Source organism: Hydra viridissima, unplaced genomic scaffold (assembly GCF_058129835.1).
Source record: "Hydra viridissima isolate aposymbiotic clone 2 unplaced genomic scaffold, HvirCarnegie_v1 scaffold_5, whole genome shotgun sequence".
Classification (NCBI taxonomy): domain Eukaryota; kingdom Metazoa; phylum Cnidaria; class Hydrozoa; order Anthoathecata; family Hydridae; genus Hydra; species Hydra viridissima.
Window position 1 is genome coordinate 4,913,896 of NW_028324304.1, and position 16,945 is coordinate 4,930,840.

Below are 16,945 nucleotides of genomic sequence, written 5' to 3' on the forward strand. Positions count from 1 at the left end.
ATTTTGGAGATAATATTTTTTATCTACCCTTGGATATGAAAATCCACTAGACAAAAAAGTGCTATCATGAATATCTTTCAATAGAACTTTCTGTCAAAGTAATAGTTACGAAATTCGTTTCACTTGCTTCTTTTTGATTGGTTCTATGCAGTCAGCCAATGACTTCCACTTTTAATCTCAAAAACCTTTGAGTTTTATCATTTTTACTGTCTAACTATTACAGAAATAACTCATGAAAAAGTGGTTCAAGATTATAACTGCGCTGTTTCTGATTTTGTTTGTCATTTACGTCACAAGCGATGTTTCTTCAACATTTTTTTTTTTTTTATTTATTTATTTAACCAAAAAGAAGTCTAATAAGTTTGACTATGTAATGTTTACCGGACAAATTCGTGCTACTGTAATTTGCTAGTAGAAAGCATAGTAAAATTTTTTTAAATGCCTATAAGAGGAAAAAAACTAAGGGGAAGCAAACCAATGGTGTTTTATAACAATAGACCAAAATTTTTTTCATCCTGTAACCATCGTTTCTCTTGATAAACTTTTACAACTAATTTGTAGTACGACGTAATAACTAATAGCTAAGTTACCTAAACAGCAAATCCCTAATAGTTGATACCTAAAAACTAATCCTCACGTCTAATATCATTACCTAGTATTTAATCGCAGATGATACCTAACTAAGTTATCAAACTTGCTTGAGATACCAAAATTACAGCTTTAAATCTCATTAATAAAATTACAGTGAAAAAAATATCCATTCAAATTCTTGTAAACGTGTGTTTTCTTTTGCGTTTCTCTAGTTTTTCGTAAATCTTCGGTGCAATGCAAACTATTTATGAGTGTTATTACACAAAAGCGATATGTTTAACAAGACTTTAATGCTATATGTTTAAAAACACACTTGATTTTTTAAAAATAGATCTCCTATTACTGTTTAGACTTCATACAATCTTGTATAAAAAAAACATACCCCCTAAAAAAAGTTAACCTTTTAAGAAGAACCTATTTTTTATATATATATATATATATATATATATATATATATATATATATATATATATATATATATATATATATAAAACTATCAGTAAAATAGTTTCAACGAAAAGAGGCCTATATTAAATTCGCAAAAAAAATCTCTATAATTGATGATTTTCTAATAGCGACTACCGATGAGAAGTTTTTTAGGAAACCATAGTTTATTAAAACGGATACTTTGATTTTTTTTTAAAGAAGACTTCATTTTTTTTTTCTTTCTTTTTAAGCATGAAAACCATAGAAAATAACAAAAGAGGAAACATTTCATAAGATAACTAAATTTTCCTGATAATGGCATAGCAACCAATCAACTTTTATTCCGTGTGTATAGGCAAATCATCGGCAATACCTGAATTAATTACTCAGCTGAATACCTGAGTAAGAAAAAAAAAAAAAAAAAAGAATCGATTAAATAAAGTCTCATGATTACTGTGGTGAGTAAAAACTGCAAGAGAAGCTGAAAATGTCAATGTAAGTTAATATTTCATTAAAAATTAAAGTGTTCTACAAATCTAACAAAATCAAAAACCCAAATTTAGTATATTTTTTTAAAACCAAAAGCTGTTCAAGCTTAAGAGCCTGATCGATTCACATCGTTACGATAAAAAACTAGAATAAATACTGCTCCTATTATCAACTTCGGTAAACCGCATTTTACCGGTTTAGAAAATTTTAAACCGGTAAAACGCGGTTACCGAAATTGATGATAGGAGCAGTATTTATTCTAGTTTTTTATTATTTTTAAAGAAAACAGAGTTTTCTTTAAAAAAATGTTTAAAGAAAGATTTATTCCAAATGGCTGTAATTGATAATAAATTATTAATGATAATCGGTAATAAATCCTTTTAATTGAATAATATTTATTTATTTTAATAAATCCTTTTAAAAAATCTGGAGTGTAATTTATTAGATTATGCGGCAGAAGATCACATCTTTCAACTATAAAGCTTTAAAAGGAAAGACCATTAAAAAAAAAGTCGAAACTTATTTTTTTCACTATTCAAAAGAATTCATTTTGTTTCCATTCATCAAGCCGTAGTTGATGAAAATCATAAAAAACCGAATTGTTGAAAATCTTTTGGTTTTTTTTTAATTTTTGCAATTATTCACAAACCAATCCCGTTTGCGTATAAAACCGCGTAAAAAGTTAAAATTTATTTTTGGTTTTTAACCAACAGTATCACTATGAATTTACTTTTGGGAAATAAAGCTGTAATAACATGTTGAGCAGAAAACTGGAATATAGGTAAAAAGATTAATTAATAGGTATACATTTTTAACTATATTAGCTAACCGTATATTAACTATACAAAAATAAATAAATTAGAAGCTTAAAAAATTTCATGGGGATAAAAGAAGATAAGTATCATAATCCAAATTGAACTAAGGCCTGACCCATTTCAATATTTGATCAAGCTTTAAAATGTAAAGCAAGCAACGCGTTAATTTCCATAAACCTTCCAAAGCTCAATAAGCCAAGAACAACGTTACTACTTAAATGTTACTACTTAAAACGTTACTACTTAAAACTTAAATACCTTCTTACTACCTACGGCGTTCTACGGTGTTCTACCTTGTTTCTACCTACGGTGTTCTACCTTTTCTTATTTAAAAATAACTCAGGCTATTTATATTTGGTTAATCTTAAAAAGTTTGACTTTGATAGGAATATATTTTTTAATATGATAACTTATGTGTCCTTTTTTTATATATTTTTTTAAGTAATTATATACACTAATACTAATACAACATCTTCTTATGCTTTTATGTATCATCTTGTTATACAACGTCTTTATACACTTTTACGTTTATCAATCTGTTTCGCAATGTTAATAGAAATTTTTTTTTTCTCCTTACATTGATAGAAAACACTCTAAGCAGTTTAAAACTGATGATGTTTTTTCGACAGCACGATAATTACTCAACATTAAAAGTGGCTTAAAAGAAGTTCTTAAGTAAAGCGTCATATCCGAATCGCTTTTTTAAATAGGCAACTTGTAATTAAAATGTTAAGAAAGTTTCTTGAAATGATTTAATTATTGATATTGTTGCATTTAGCTTTCCACTCTAATTTACAATTCTTATTATAGAATTCCTTTTTTGAAGTTGAGCAACTCAATTCACCTGTCTAAGCTATACAATTTTTTTGACTTAATTGTATCCAAGACAAATTATCTGACCAAGGCATTTCCAGTTCTTCAGTTTCATTTAAAAAGAAAAAAAATAATAATGAAAACAGAGACTTATACATTCAAATCAACTCTTGCTTTGTAAACATCAGTTGTGTCTAATCAGAAAAGTTCTCATTGGGTTAATTGTTCTCCAGCGGTATCAATTTAAAAAGCACGAAGAAAGCGATTTTAAAATGCCGCGTGGCGTGCATAAACACATTCAGTTCATTAATTAGATTAAAAAAACGAAATTCGAAACAGTTTTTTCTAAAGCTTGAGTGAGAAAAACACGCTGAATTGCATAAGGTTATGCTCCTAACCTTATCAATAGATATATATAATTAACGTTGATTTTTTAATAAAAATACAAAAAAATATTCCAAGTTTTCATAAAAATATATAAATGTAATGTTTTAAGGTGATAATTGTCTCTCTTGACTTCAATTTAGTTTGTAACGAATTCCCTTATAAAAGTGCCGCTCTCTTCTAGGAAATTATTATAAAATAATCTTTATAAAGCAGATGGAATAGAATTACGGAGTTAATCCAATGAATTTTAAAGCCGTTACCGATTTCATTATCAACGAAATACCAATTGATTTCAAAACAAAACAAATATATACCAAAAAGAGATTCCATAGATAAATTTTTACAAGTCATTACACCAAAGGTAATGTAACACAGATAGTTTTGTAAGTTGAGGGATTGTTTAAGTTAAACTGAGAAAATTTTTATAAATCTTTTGTTTTCTTAAGTTAGCGTTCATACATTCAGCTAAGGGTAAGTACTTCCTTATTTAAAATCTTTTAGATGATGAATTTTGCTACACACACACACACACACACACACACACACACACACACACACACACACACACACACACACACACACACACACACACACACACACACACACACACACACACACACACACACACACACACACACACACACACACACATATATATATATATATATAAATCTGTGTGTGTTTGAAAAGTATATTGATATATATAGGTAAATTGACCAACTTTTTTATATTACAAAATAAAAGAAACATGTATTGCAACAAAAATACTCTATAATTTAATATATACATAATAAAAGCATAAGGAACTTTTTAAATTATGCTTACTTTTTGATAGAGGTTAGAACTTACAAAAGGAGGACTGTCTTCCCTAAAGAATGACAAATGGCCACCTTAATATTTCAATTTACAAGTATAGATATACTGTAATAATTTGTAATGTATACAAATATGTTTTTGATTGATTTCATAGAAAAAAGAACTATTTTAAAATGCAGCAAAATGGAGACAGAGCAAAACGACGCATGTCAATTAGACGAAGAACAGGACCTCAGGTTAATCGTCAATATTTAATAAATCTTGAGGATTCCTTGACTCTAGCTCAAAATGATGCTCAATCCCACAGGTAGACATTTTTTTTTTTCTCTTTTTTTTATTGCTTTTATATATTTATAGAGAGAGAGAGAGATTTATTGAATATACAGGAATTTTGTATCTAATCTAGATTTAAAAAAAATTTATATATATATATATATATATATATATATATATATATATATATATATATATATATATATATATATATATATATATATATATACACACACACAGTAACATATGTACAGACTGTGAATAAGTTTTAGCCCACTAATTAAAACTCATGTTTTTTTAACATATTTTGAATAACAGCTTCTGATTATTTTTTATATAAAATAATGTCTAACTTCAAACAATACTAAGCACTATTTTAACAAACAAAAGCAATATTTATCATAATTTTACATAGATTTTAGTATTTAGATATCTAATGTGCTTATTTTTATTGTATGCTGATCTGAACCCAATATGTATCAGCTTGTTTGTTTTTAGTTTGCTCTTGCATTTTTGTTTATTTATTGCCTTGAAGGCTTCATATTAGATGATAATACAGTTTACCAAGATATTTCATAGATATTGTGTGTTTAATTATTATTTTTTGTTTTTCTAAGAGCAAAACTTATTCTAATTTAAGTTTTTTTTTTTTTTCTTTTGTATTTTTACGTTTATTGTTATTTAAATAATGGGTAAGATTCCAATACTGGAACGTAAAAAAATTATCGTGCTTCATGAAGAAGGTTATTCTCAACAACAAATTTTCAAAAAACAAAATATTCAAGGAGCGCTATTAGAGAAATTATAAAAAAATTTAAAAACATGGGATCTCTTGAGGATAAAACTCAAAGTGGAAGACCTCCAAAGCTCATAAAACATGGCATAAAGTATTTTTAAAATATGTTTCTGCGAAATCGGAAAAAAACCTCCAGTGAACTAGCCCAAGACATTCAGGCTGCGACTGGGACAAATGTTTCCTCATCTTGCATTCGACGACATTTGCTAAAAGCTGGGTTAAGAGGATGTTTTGCACTTCGAAAGCCTTTACAATGTCATGGCAATAAAGAAAAAGACTTAAATATGCAAAACAGCATAATAATTGGATGCAAGAAATGTTAAACCGTGTACTATACACAGATGAATCAAAATTTGAATTGTTTGGTAGCAGAAGATGACAGTATGTAAAAAGAAGGGTAGGAGAGGCTTATCACCCTGATTGTCTACATCCAACATTCAAGCAGGGGGAGGTTCTGTTTTTAGTTTGGGGTTGTATTTCATCATCTGTAGTAGGTTATTTAATCAGAATTGATGGCAAACTGACAGGAGAACAATATATAGAAATTTTAAGACATCATGCAATACCATCTGGAATAATGATCCCAAACATTGTTTCCGAGTCGCCAAAAAATATTTACAGAACATTTGTGAGGAGGGAGTTCTTGAAGTAATGAACTGGCCTCCTCAAAGTCCAGATTTGAACATTATTGAACATGTTTGGGATTATTCGGATTAAAAAAAGGTTGAATATAACCCCAAAAATGTTGAAGAATGTTTTTGAATGTTAAGAAGAGAGTGGGCCAATATTCCACAAAATTTCATTACAAATTTATATGAATCAACTCCCAGGAGGTTCGCTTCTATGATCAATGCAAAAGGCAGGCATACAAAGCATTAATTGTTTTTTCTTTTTGTATCATATTTTATTAAATTATTTCTAGATATTTTTGTTTGTAATATATGTGTCTATAAGCCTGATTTTTATTTTACTTCATAAGTCCTTCATATTTTTACAATAAAATCAAAAAAAATTATAAAATTATGGTGGGCTAAAACTTATTCACAGTACTGTATATATATACATATAATACTGTTAGTACCCTAAAATTTAAATTGTAAGATTACTTACATTATACCTATAGACATCATTTACTAACACCTAAAAATTGAAACATTAAACTTTGCTTTGTAATATTTTTACACAAGGACAGTCATCCCCAACATGTAGCTGAAGCCAACCCATAATTTTTATCTTTATTTATAATTGTTAGTGTTATAAATTAGAACATTCTTATGTCATACCCATCCTATTTAAATTTACAATAAGTTGTAATATTCATAAACCCTTAAATGTTAACAGCAGATGCAACAAACAAGTTTGCAGTATATAAATTTTCAAACTTTTAATAAACAGATAAAATTTATTTTTAGAATATACTTTAGTTAAGACACGTAAAAAAATACATTTTTTTTTTTTTAATATTTAAACAACTTTTTTAAATTTGTTCAAAGTCACTTGATTTTGCAGTATTCATACATATGCATGATTGTGTTAGGCACAAATGTGGTACTTGCAAAAACATGTTTTGACAACTTTTAAATTTCAAATACCACACATCTGTGACGCTTTAACTGCAAATAGAGTTCAGGCCCAAAAAAATCTGTAGTATTTGACCCACAAATAGAGTTCAGGCACAAAAGAATTTGTGTAAATTGATTTCTAGGGTCTCTGTCAGCTTTATTTGTGTTCATAAACATTTGTGTTAAGAATAAGTATGAAGATTATAGGTCAACAAGAGTTTAAGTGTCCTTTTAAATTAAGGCTTATTTAAAAAATACCTTTGTAGACTATTATTAGTTCAGGGACTTTTATTTATATAGAAAGATTAATCTGTTCAGAGATTAAAAAGATTAATCTTTCTTAAAATGATTTTCAAAATAACAATCTGGACAACTTGACTTCAATCAAGTATGCAATTTTGATAAATCAAATTAAAATTTTACTAATAACCAAGTTTTTATGTTAAGTAATTGGTTCCTAACATTGATTTTATTTACCTTATTTGTGTTTTCTTTAAATTTAAGGTACTGAAAAAAAGTTAAGTAATTCTGCTATTGTCAGAATAATATCATATAGTTCTCATCATAGTTTGACATTTAATTATAATTGTAGCAGATGTGGTGATCTTTTTATTTACAATTCATTGCGTTTTAACTGTTTCCTTAGTTGCTGTAGAGAACAAATAATTTAATTTCATATGAAATTCAATGTTAAAACTAATAAAATTATGTTTCAACTGATTTAAGATTTAAGATAGTCTTCTTTTGATGTTTTAAATTTATTTTATGGGTTTAGAGGCAAAGTATTGGATGGTGCATTCTTTGAGGATATGGCAGTTTTAGAATCAAATCAGAAAAGCAGAGTTGAAAAAGCATACAACTCAATTAAGCATAGAGAAGATTGTACAGAAGAGAATAATTGGTCTAAAGATGAATCTATTTTCCAGCCTCCAGAGAAATTTAAAGTATGCATTCATTTAAGCTCAATATATAAAACTGTATTTACTTTTTTTTTTTCTTACAAAACTTTAATTGTGGAGTAATATACTTTTTCTTGATTGTTTTTCAACATGAAATCAAACATAAAGTCTCAAATACGTCTTGATAAAACTAAAATAAGGCACAGAACCCTCAACAAATTTAAGATCAATAAAAATCTCAACAAAAACTGCTCTTTATAGTCTCTTTCCTTTCCGGATAAAGAAATAGTTTCAAGACAAACGATTAACATTTCTGATGATCATGAAACATTTGTCGTTTTTTAATTACAATTATTTTGAGTGTGCATTTATAAGTGCTTTAAGTTAACTTTATAGTGCCGCGTTATTTGCTTATTAGCTGATTAAAAAGACGGCTCATTGTAATTTGAGATTCACAAACCCCAATTGTAGCAATTGTTTGTTGATCTTTTAGACTGAAATCTTAAAATTGTTATGGTCTTTTTTTAACTTTCGTTTATGTCCGACTGGAATGAAAGAGTATGTGGAATATTATCTTGGATCACTGTTCATAAGGTCCGATATCAATTGGTCATCAGAAAACACCTCATTATAAAGAGGATTTCTACATCTCTCTTCAGCACGAACGGGACAACAAACTTCAACGATTTTCCTTAAGTATTTAAGTTGTTCATTTAACATCGCCACGCAATACAAACCAATATTCAATCTTTGTATATATTTTAAAAATTACTTCTGTATTGCTATAAGTTTGGACATGATGGAATAGTTCAAAAATCAAGCAAAAACAATGGATTGTTTTATGGATGTATTTATGTGCAGAAAATGCCGTTCGAAGTTATTTAACTTTACATATAGTTATTAAACTTTTTGTAAAGATAATAAAGCTGTTGAAATTAAAATCCTTGTCCTTGGTCTTTAATCAGTTTTTATTTTAGCAATTGATTCAAAAAAATGTTTCCATCTGACACAGGATAATGAGAAAAACATGATTTGTACTGGATGGTATGGTGGTACTGGTTGAATTTTCTATGACCTATGACTTTATTTTATTTGATACTTAGTGATGGTTTTGCAGGGGGTCTAAATGAGTATATCCTGTTGAATATTCCTATGGTTTAATTTTATAAATGTGAATTTAGTAAATATTTTTTTTGTTTTTAGATTTCAAAAAGGGAATATGGTTGGTTGGGGGGGGGGATTTGAACCAGAGACATTGTAGTCGACAGAGAAGATCTGATTTCAAATCTTGAATACATTGTTCATTTTTTTTAAGAGAATAATATGTATTTTGAAAGTCTGAAATTGATCTGTACTCTAAAACATTTTCTTCAAAAATTGTAGGTATTGAGATAAGTTTTTGAAACTTTTCCAGTTCCAAAACAACTTTTGAAAAAATTGTCTATTGCTTTTAACAATAGTAGGCTATTTTCACCAAGGATATTAGCTCCTCAGCCTAAAAAAAGTATGATTTAAATACTATAAAATGTCATAAATCATACTTGGTTCGGGTTGACAACAAATGTTCAATAAAAAATTTAACAAAGTAAAAAGGGGCATAACTCCCTTAGTATTTAAGCTAAAAGTTAAAACAAAATATATTAAAATAGAGTATTAAGTCCTTTATTCATTTCAATATTATCTTCTATAAGTCCACTAGTCCTGACTCTTCCTATTCGAGGAAAATTGACTTGAAGGTGTCTTTTACAAGCTCAATATTGATTTTCTTGAAACAATAATTTATTATAGTACATAACTCATCAGTATTTCTTGCTTGCCAGTTGTTTGCATTTCAGAATACTTTTCAAAATACTCCAAAAATCCTTGATTAGGCAAAGTTCTGGAACATCTGGTAGATTATCTACTCTTGTCACATAGTTGATGCTTTTCTTATCAAAGTATGAAACCAAAAAAATAATAATAATTTATGTATTACAATCATGATAATTTAAATAATAATAATTTATGCATTATAATCATAATGATTTAAATAATAATTTATGCATTATAATCATAATAATATAAATAATAAATACTTTAAATAATAATAATTTACATATTATAATCCAGTTCTAAAAATAAGTTTATCTATTTAGGCTCTCCAGCTATACAAAGAATTAGTATACACCATAAAGTATCAACTTGGTAAACGCAATCAAGGGGGCGATTCTTTGACTGATGGTGAGATCTTTGCCTATGGAAAGCAGGTATAGTTGTACAGATATTACTTATAAATTAGTTTAATAATTCTAGTTTTTCAAAATAGGTGGCTTAAAATACTTTTTTATTTTTTAGAAAATAATTTTTTTTTTCCAGGTTTTTGATATAAGTGCTGCTGACCACAAAAAGATTTATGATGAAGTTTCAAGTCTCAAAGTAAATAGAATTCTTTATTATAAGATTAATAAGCAAAAAAATTCTTTTTTTGACATTTTGGCAAATGAAAACAAAAAAAGACCTTTTATGTTTAAATGTTTCATAAAATGATGTTTAATGGTTTGGTTTAATACAATTATAATTTAATAACGCACAATTGATTACTTTCATTTGATTACTTTCAGCCTCCTGAATGTTATTTGAATCTTCAAGGTTACTTTATTTTATGTCTTGTTATTAATTTATTGTTTTCATGTTTTTATTTTGACCTTCCCTAGGTTTATGCATTTTTAAAATAAATTTATTTTAAAAATTTATTTAAAATTTTTTTTTTTTTTTGCTTTTAGTTATTGCTGCAACTGGATTAGATCCTAAAGATGCTAATGGTATAAAGAAACTGAAATCTTTATTTGTGCTTATTTTTTAATCTATAAAGTATGGATTCATATTAGTAGACTTTTTTTTCATATAAACTGCTGCAAAAGTTGCTTGATGGAGGTTGGTACTCTTTGAATCTTTTGGAATTATTGTTCAATTTCTTTATCTTGCTATCTTTTGATCTTTTGTATGACAGTTGGAATGTTTATCAAAAAAGTGGATAACCGCATCATAGAAAAACTGAATTAATCACTATAAAAATTATCTCATCAAATTTAATTTAAATGTCTTGTTCAAGATTAATTACATTTTTAAGTGAGTCTTCTGTATTTTACATACTTAAGCTATTTTACACTGTCAAAACAAAACCCGTTAACAGCACTGTTTTGTTCTGCTCTTGCATAGTTTATTGTCTTCTTAACTTACTTAAATGCTATCTAAGAACTGATATTCTTATGAATCTAACAAGTCATGATTTCAGCAAGAAATTAATTTCAGTCAGTTGTGAAACATTTTTGATGGCTAAAAAAATAATAAAAATGTAAGAGTACATCTGCTACAATATTGAAATTATTTATTATGAAGATTCAAATCTAATGATTGATCATTCCTGATGGTTGGATATTTTCATGTTAGAGCTCTAATAATTCTTTAAACTGATGTAATTTTTTACATACATGCATAAAATTAATTACTATTTTATGACTTGACAGTATTTTTCCTTATGGTTAATTTTTATTTAAAATCTAATTTGTTAAAAAACAACTGATACACCTGGTTGCTATTCAGTTATAAATCAAAGTATATAAAAAAAATTATTTCAGTCTTTGTCTTGTTTACTTCAGTATTTGTCTTGTTTACTTCAGTTTTTGCTTTGCAGGGTTTAGTGATCCTTATTGTATGATATCAATAATTGACAATGGTGCTGGAGATATAAATCATAATGGTAAAAGAAAGAAAAAAGTTTTGCGTGACTTCCAAAGAGAAGAAGATGTTAAATTAACAAAGATAAAATTAAAAACACTAAATCCTGAATGGAAGCAATATTTTAAGTTGTGCGTTTTATATTCAAATATGTTTTTTTTTTTTTTTTTTTTTTTAAAGAAAAGTTTTTTAAGTACTTTTCTTCATAGTTATGTTTGCTTTTAGTGTGGTTAATGATGTCAAAAATCAAGTTCTCAGGGTGGATATTTGGTAAAAAAAAAGTTTAGTATTTGTAAAAGTTTAGCATTTTGTATTACTATTTATTTCTGTAAATATTTTATAATGCATAGATATAACATTTCTAGTGGTCTAAATAAATAAAGTTTTCATATTTTAGGGATAAAGACGATAATACAGTAGTATGGGATTCAAATAATGCCATAACTTCTATCAAAGGTGTCAGAGGAGCAGGAAGGTTGAAAGTTATTATAAATTTTTTTAAAAGTTTTTGTTTATAATACTTTTTAATGTAATACAAATTAAAGTTCTTAATTAAATTTGATTGCCAGAAGTTTTTTAATCTGAATAATTCAGATTTTCTTATCTCAACATTTTAACTAATTATATAAGTTTAAGTCACTTAATAAAAGATTTCAAAAATTATGATGTTGCTAGTGTTATAGCATTTAGAGATTAAGTTAGAGCTTAGATATGAATACAACTAGAATATGCACTACTATGGTTATAGAAAACTCTAATTTTTATGTGTTTGCAATAGTATTTTACAATATTATACAATTAAATTATTATACATTGTTAGATAGTATTTAATATTGTTATACAATATTATACAATATACGTTATTATACATCGTTATATAGTATTATATATTATTATGTATTAATCTTCAACAAAATTACAAAAATTATCTTTTGATAAAAAAAAAATAATAATAATATGAAAAGTTAAATTTTTTTTTTTTAAGATTTTTTAAGGAAATGTACCAGTCTGCTAGATCATCTAATGCGTTTTTAGATGATTTTATGGGTCTAGTTGAAGTACCACTAAAAGTAAGATATCTTTTCCAAAAAATTATTTATGCCAGGCTTTTACTATTTTACTTACTCCACAGTTCACTAATGCTATTTAGTCTTAAAATTTTTTGATATATAGCAAATATGGTTCCATTTGATATGTATAGACTGTATCTGAAGATGGGCTAGACACATGGTTTCAGCTGGAACCTCAATCTGAAAAGAAAAAAGTTAATGGGAAGATACACCTCAGCATGTCTCTTTCTGCTAAGGTTGGTTAATTACTAATTTTGAAAAGTCTTTTTTTCCTTCTGGAAAAAGTTTTTTTCACTTATGTAAAGTAAACTCTTTTTTTCGATACTATTTATAATTTGAGCATTTGTTTATTATGCAACATAGGTATCATCCAAGAATGCAAGTATTGCACATTCAATAGGTAATCAGGTATAAAGTTTATATTTTTGCATGTATTTTTGTATAAATTTTTGTATATACTTCAGTATATTTGTATATATTTTTGTATATACTTGTGTATATATATGTATATATATTAAGTTGATTTAACATCTGTGATGTTTCATTATGGTTATGTGTATGAATATTCTAGTAGGATTTACTATGTAGCATTTTTTTAACAACTATAATTTTTTTCCTATAGGAATCTGATAGCAATTCTCATGTGTCTACAAATACAATTTATAATGAGTTCCTTAATTACTTTGTACGGTATGATTGTCAAAGGAATATTGATGTTGAAGTAAGATATTTACAAACTTACTATTACTTATCAGTTGAACACAATGCAAAACAGCATTCTTTAATTGTTAATTACTTGAAAATTACTTAACAAATTTTTGTAAATTTTTTACCATAATGAAGCTAACTAAATTATTTCTATCATTTTTTACATTTATTACTGGATGCTTAGATAGAAATCAAATATTTTTGCAAGTACTTGACATCATCTGGATCCTGGATCTTGCTTTGAGTTACTTTTTTTGAAGCTGTTTATCTACTTTTCCTTAAAATCAACTTTATCTTAAGCTAATATTTTGCTTTCCAATAGGACACCTTTTATAATTGATCAATAACTTTCAATAACTAACATCTACCTTTCGACTGAAAAAAATATTGCTGGCCTGGCAACTGTGAAAAGTCTTTTTTGCTATAGGTTTAATTGTCTTCAATAATGCACAAGTTTTCTATGCTTAAAAGTTTGTATAGCTTTTTTGAATTATGAATTTCTTTAATTTCTCTATCAGTGGATCACTTTGGAGTTTTCTTTTTTATGACATGCTTTATTTTGAGATTTAAGTACTTTTCAAAGTTTGGTGAATTTAAATTTTCTTGCAAGATCTCTCTACGACTGACATGAATTTGCTTTTATGGAGCAAATGATTGATTTTGCTTTATTTTTTGTTTAAATCCTTTCTTTTTTCCACCTACTGCTTTTCTTTCAATAAATCAGGCCTCTTTATATTACTGCAAAAAAAAAAAAAAAAAAAAAATCAAACTAAACATTGAGTAACATAATCAACTTTGAAATGTCAATTTGTGACAACAAAGAATTTTGAAAAATTTCCATAAGTTGTTCTTGACGAAATATTTATTATCCTTAACTAATACTTAACACCAATACAATCAAAGAACAACACATTAGCTTCTTTCTGCAAAAAAATTAGAAAAATCTTTTATATAGTTTTTGAGTAATTAACAATCAAAGACTGATAAATTTCATCATGTTCAAACGCTAATTTAAATTGCTCAATTTTAAGGTGTTTTAAACAGTTTAGTTGCTTGTTTAGTGTCTATTGTTGAGATCTCTTCAGCTTTTTGCTGTAATCTGCACTTTGTAGTTTGTTTGAATAACATATTTCATTTGTATATTACTTACATAATACATTTTATTTGTTAGCATTAAATTGGGATTTTGTACCTATTGAATATATTCTATTGAAAATAACAGGTGTTGCAGCAAAATCCGGAATGCTTTCGAAAAAGAAATTTGATAATATATTTACGTACAGCAATAATGATTATATCCTTAGAAAGAGTAATACAAATTGTACAAACCATACCTATGTTTAACTCTCAATAACATAATTTTACCAAAGATAATCAATTCTTTTTTTGATGCTCTCTTCAAGGCACTGTACAAGACTGACATTCATTTGTTGCAGACATAATTTGATTCTGTGAAAGAGCTGAAAAATGTTTTCAGCATTCGAGCATTGGAGTAGACATGGGCTTTTAAGATAGCCCAAAAATCTTTGATGGATATGGCCTCCAAGAGGTTAGCAGGGTTGTCTTCCTTGGCAACTAAAATGATGCCATTCTGTTCCAAGTGTTCCACCACCACTTTGTAATGGAAACTGGATTTGTCGGGCCAGAATATGTTGTTGTCATCATAGTTGGCATAATGTACACAATAAGTCGTTTCTGAATCCATTCCTCTAGGAGAGTATGAAATACCATTCATCATCAATGATCCAGCAGGTATTTGAGAATTTTCTTTACAGCTGCTCACGCAAATTCTCAGCCTTGGACTTCTGTCTTTCATCATGTTGTGGGATGTATTTTTTCTTGTAGGCTTTCACATCCAGTTTCCACTTAGCTACTTTGACTGCAATTTTTCATCCTTATGGTCAAACAAACACTTAAGAGTGGTCAATTTTCTTCCAGTGACTTGATGAGAAGCTGGTATATTGTTGTGAAAACGTTACAAAATGTCACCGGTAGTTGTTCTAGGCCATCAGATGATTTTTCATCCATAAATGTTAATGGAGTAGAACTTATATACTCGAGAACAGAGGGTGTCTTCATTTGAAGCAATTATTTTAGATGTTATCTGTAAAACCAAAAAAAAAATACCATGGTAAAAACATGTGAAAAAGTTCAACAAAACAACATAAATGGTTTTGTGCATAAATGTTCACACATATGTTTGGTTGCTTTGAATAGTTTTTTTTTCAAAGTGCATAATGTTGTTTAAATATTACAGAGCGCCAAAACCATTTCAGATTTTGCATTAGTTGCACTTTTATATTCAACACTCATTAGTTGCGCTTTTATATTCAACACTCATTAGTTGTACTTTTATATAAAGTAAGGATTAAAATGATAAGTGCTTATAAAATTTCAATTATGATGATTAGTTAAAAATGTATCAACCAAAAAGATGAACATAGTTTAAATCTAAAATACAACAAAAAGAAATTGTTTAGCTGCTTATTTAGATCCATTTATCTTAATAATTTAAAACAGTTTTTACATGAACTTTTTTAGCCTGGAAAGTTCTGGGATGGTGCAATTGTTGATAAAGCAGAAGCAATACTTACGCAATACTGTGTTCAACATGAAATATCTAGACTACAGCAAGTAGTTGGGTAAGTCTTTTTGTATTACAAACTACCAATTTTACTAGTAACTCATTCTAGTTTTCTTATCTGGTACAGTACATATGTTGTAATTTTGAGCTTACAATGGATAGTATAAATACTTACTGATGTGCATTTTATGTTTTATAGAAAGTGGAATGTATTTAGTGACCTTTTCCAAAAAACCTTGTTGTCCTATGATATACTTGTTGATCTTCTTGAACAATATCGTATGTTAGCCTCATCAGATGATTTATCAGAAAAGGTATATACTCTTTCCTAAGTTAATATACTGTTGGTATTGTTTAAGAAAGAAAAACACCACATGTTTTTTATTTCAAATTTTATTTCAATTCGAATATATTTTACTCCTTTTTCTAATGACTTTTTCCTTACTGTTGTAGGAAAATGAAGATTTTGTTAACTCATTGGAAGCTTTTTGTGATCATGCTATGCTTCTGCTAAGCAAATACAGATACATATTTTCTGCAGGAAACCCAGAAAAACTTTTGCAGCTCAGCAAAATGCTCATGTAAATTGTTTTGTAATCTTCAAGTTTTAATTTTTTTTAGAGCAAAAAAATTTTTCTAAAACAAGCCACTTTTACTTAGCACTTCTAAAAATATTAAAACTACTAACAATGATAAATAGCTTGACTGTAGATTTTTTTATCAATTCGAATCAATCACAATGCTGTGTCAACATTTGTTTACATTTCTCCAGGTGTTTATTTATCATCCACAAACTTCCTATTTTTGTGCACAAGTTTCCAGATAAGCATCTTACAAAGCAAGTAGCTGAAGTGGTTGAGGCAATTATATATTTAATTTTTGTTTTATCTATGCCTTTGTTCACATCAATATTAACCTTAACATTATAATATTTTTTGATATTTAGATATTATGATTTTTTTTTATATTTAAAAATTATAATATTTTTAAATATTTATA

The 16,945-nt window shown here is 27.3% G+C and overlaps 1 protein-coding gene across 10 annotated transcripts in view; it reads left to right on the top strand.

Annotated features, from left to right (window-relative positions):
• The first annotated feature begins 1,382 nt into the window (after positions 1–1,382).
• The window catches only part of LOC145188555 (BAI1-associated protein 3-like), a 28,037-nt gene continuing 12,474 nt past the window's right edge, over positions 1,383–16,945 (top strand). For 2 of the 10 annotated variants that reach the window (XR_016452405.1, XR_016452404.1), the window contains exons 1-18: positions 2,190–2,287; positions 4,492–4,644; positions 7,744–7,912; positions 10,003–10,113; positions 10,223–10,282; positions 10,468–10,495; positions 10,630–10,668; positions 11,541–11,715; positions 11,810–11,854; positions 11,982–12,059; positions 12,570–12,654; positions 12,786–12,890; positions 13,018–13,062; positions 13,277–13,375; positions 15,904–16,004; positions 16,146–16,260; positions 16,400–16,527; positions 16,719–16,806. Coding sequence is in view for 6 of the 10 variants with exons in the window: in XM_090087045.1 (XP_089943171.1) it covers positions 2,262–2,287; positions 4,492–4,644; positions 7,744–7,912; positions 10,003–10,113; positions 10,223–10,282; positions 10,468–10,495; positions 10,630–10,668; positions 11,541–11,715; positions 11,810–11,854; positions 11,982–12,059; positions 12,570–12,654; positions 12,786–12,890; positions 13,018–13,062; positions 13,277–13,375; positions 15,904–16,004; positions 16,146–16,260; positions 16,400–16,527; positions 16,719–16,806 (1,650 nt within the window). In the remaining 4 variants the exon portion in view is untranslated. Of the gene's footprint in view, positions 1,513–2,189; positions 2,288–3,700; positions 3,883–3,967; positions 3,993–4,491; positions 4,645–7,743; positions 8,564–10,002; positions 10,114–10,222; positions 10,283–10,467; positions 10,496–10,629; positions 10,669–11,540; positions 11,716–11,809; positions 11,855–11,981; positions 12,060–12,569; positions 12,655–12,785; positions 12,891–13,017; positions 13,063–13,276; positions 13,376–15,903; positions 16,005–16,145; positions 16,261–16,399; positions 16,528–16,718; positions 16,807–16,945 lie in introns of those variants that run through there. The other 8 variants (XM_090087048.1, XM_090087046.1, XM_090087045.1 and 5 more) reach the window with 8 other exon arrangements.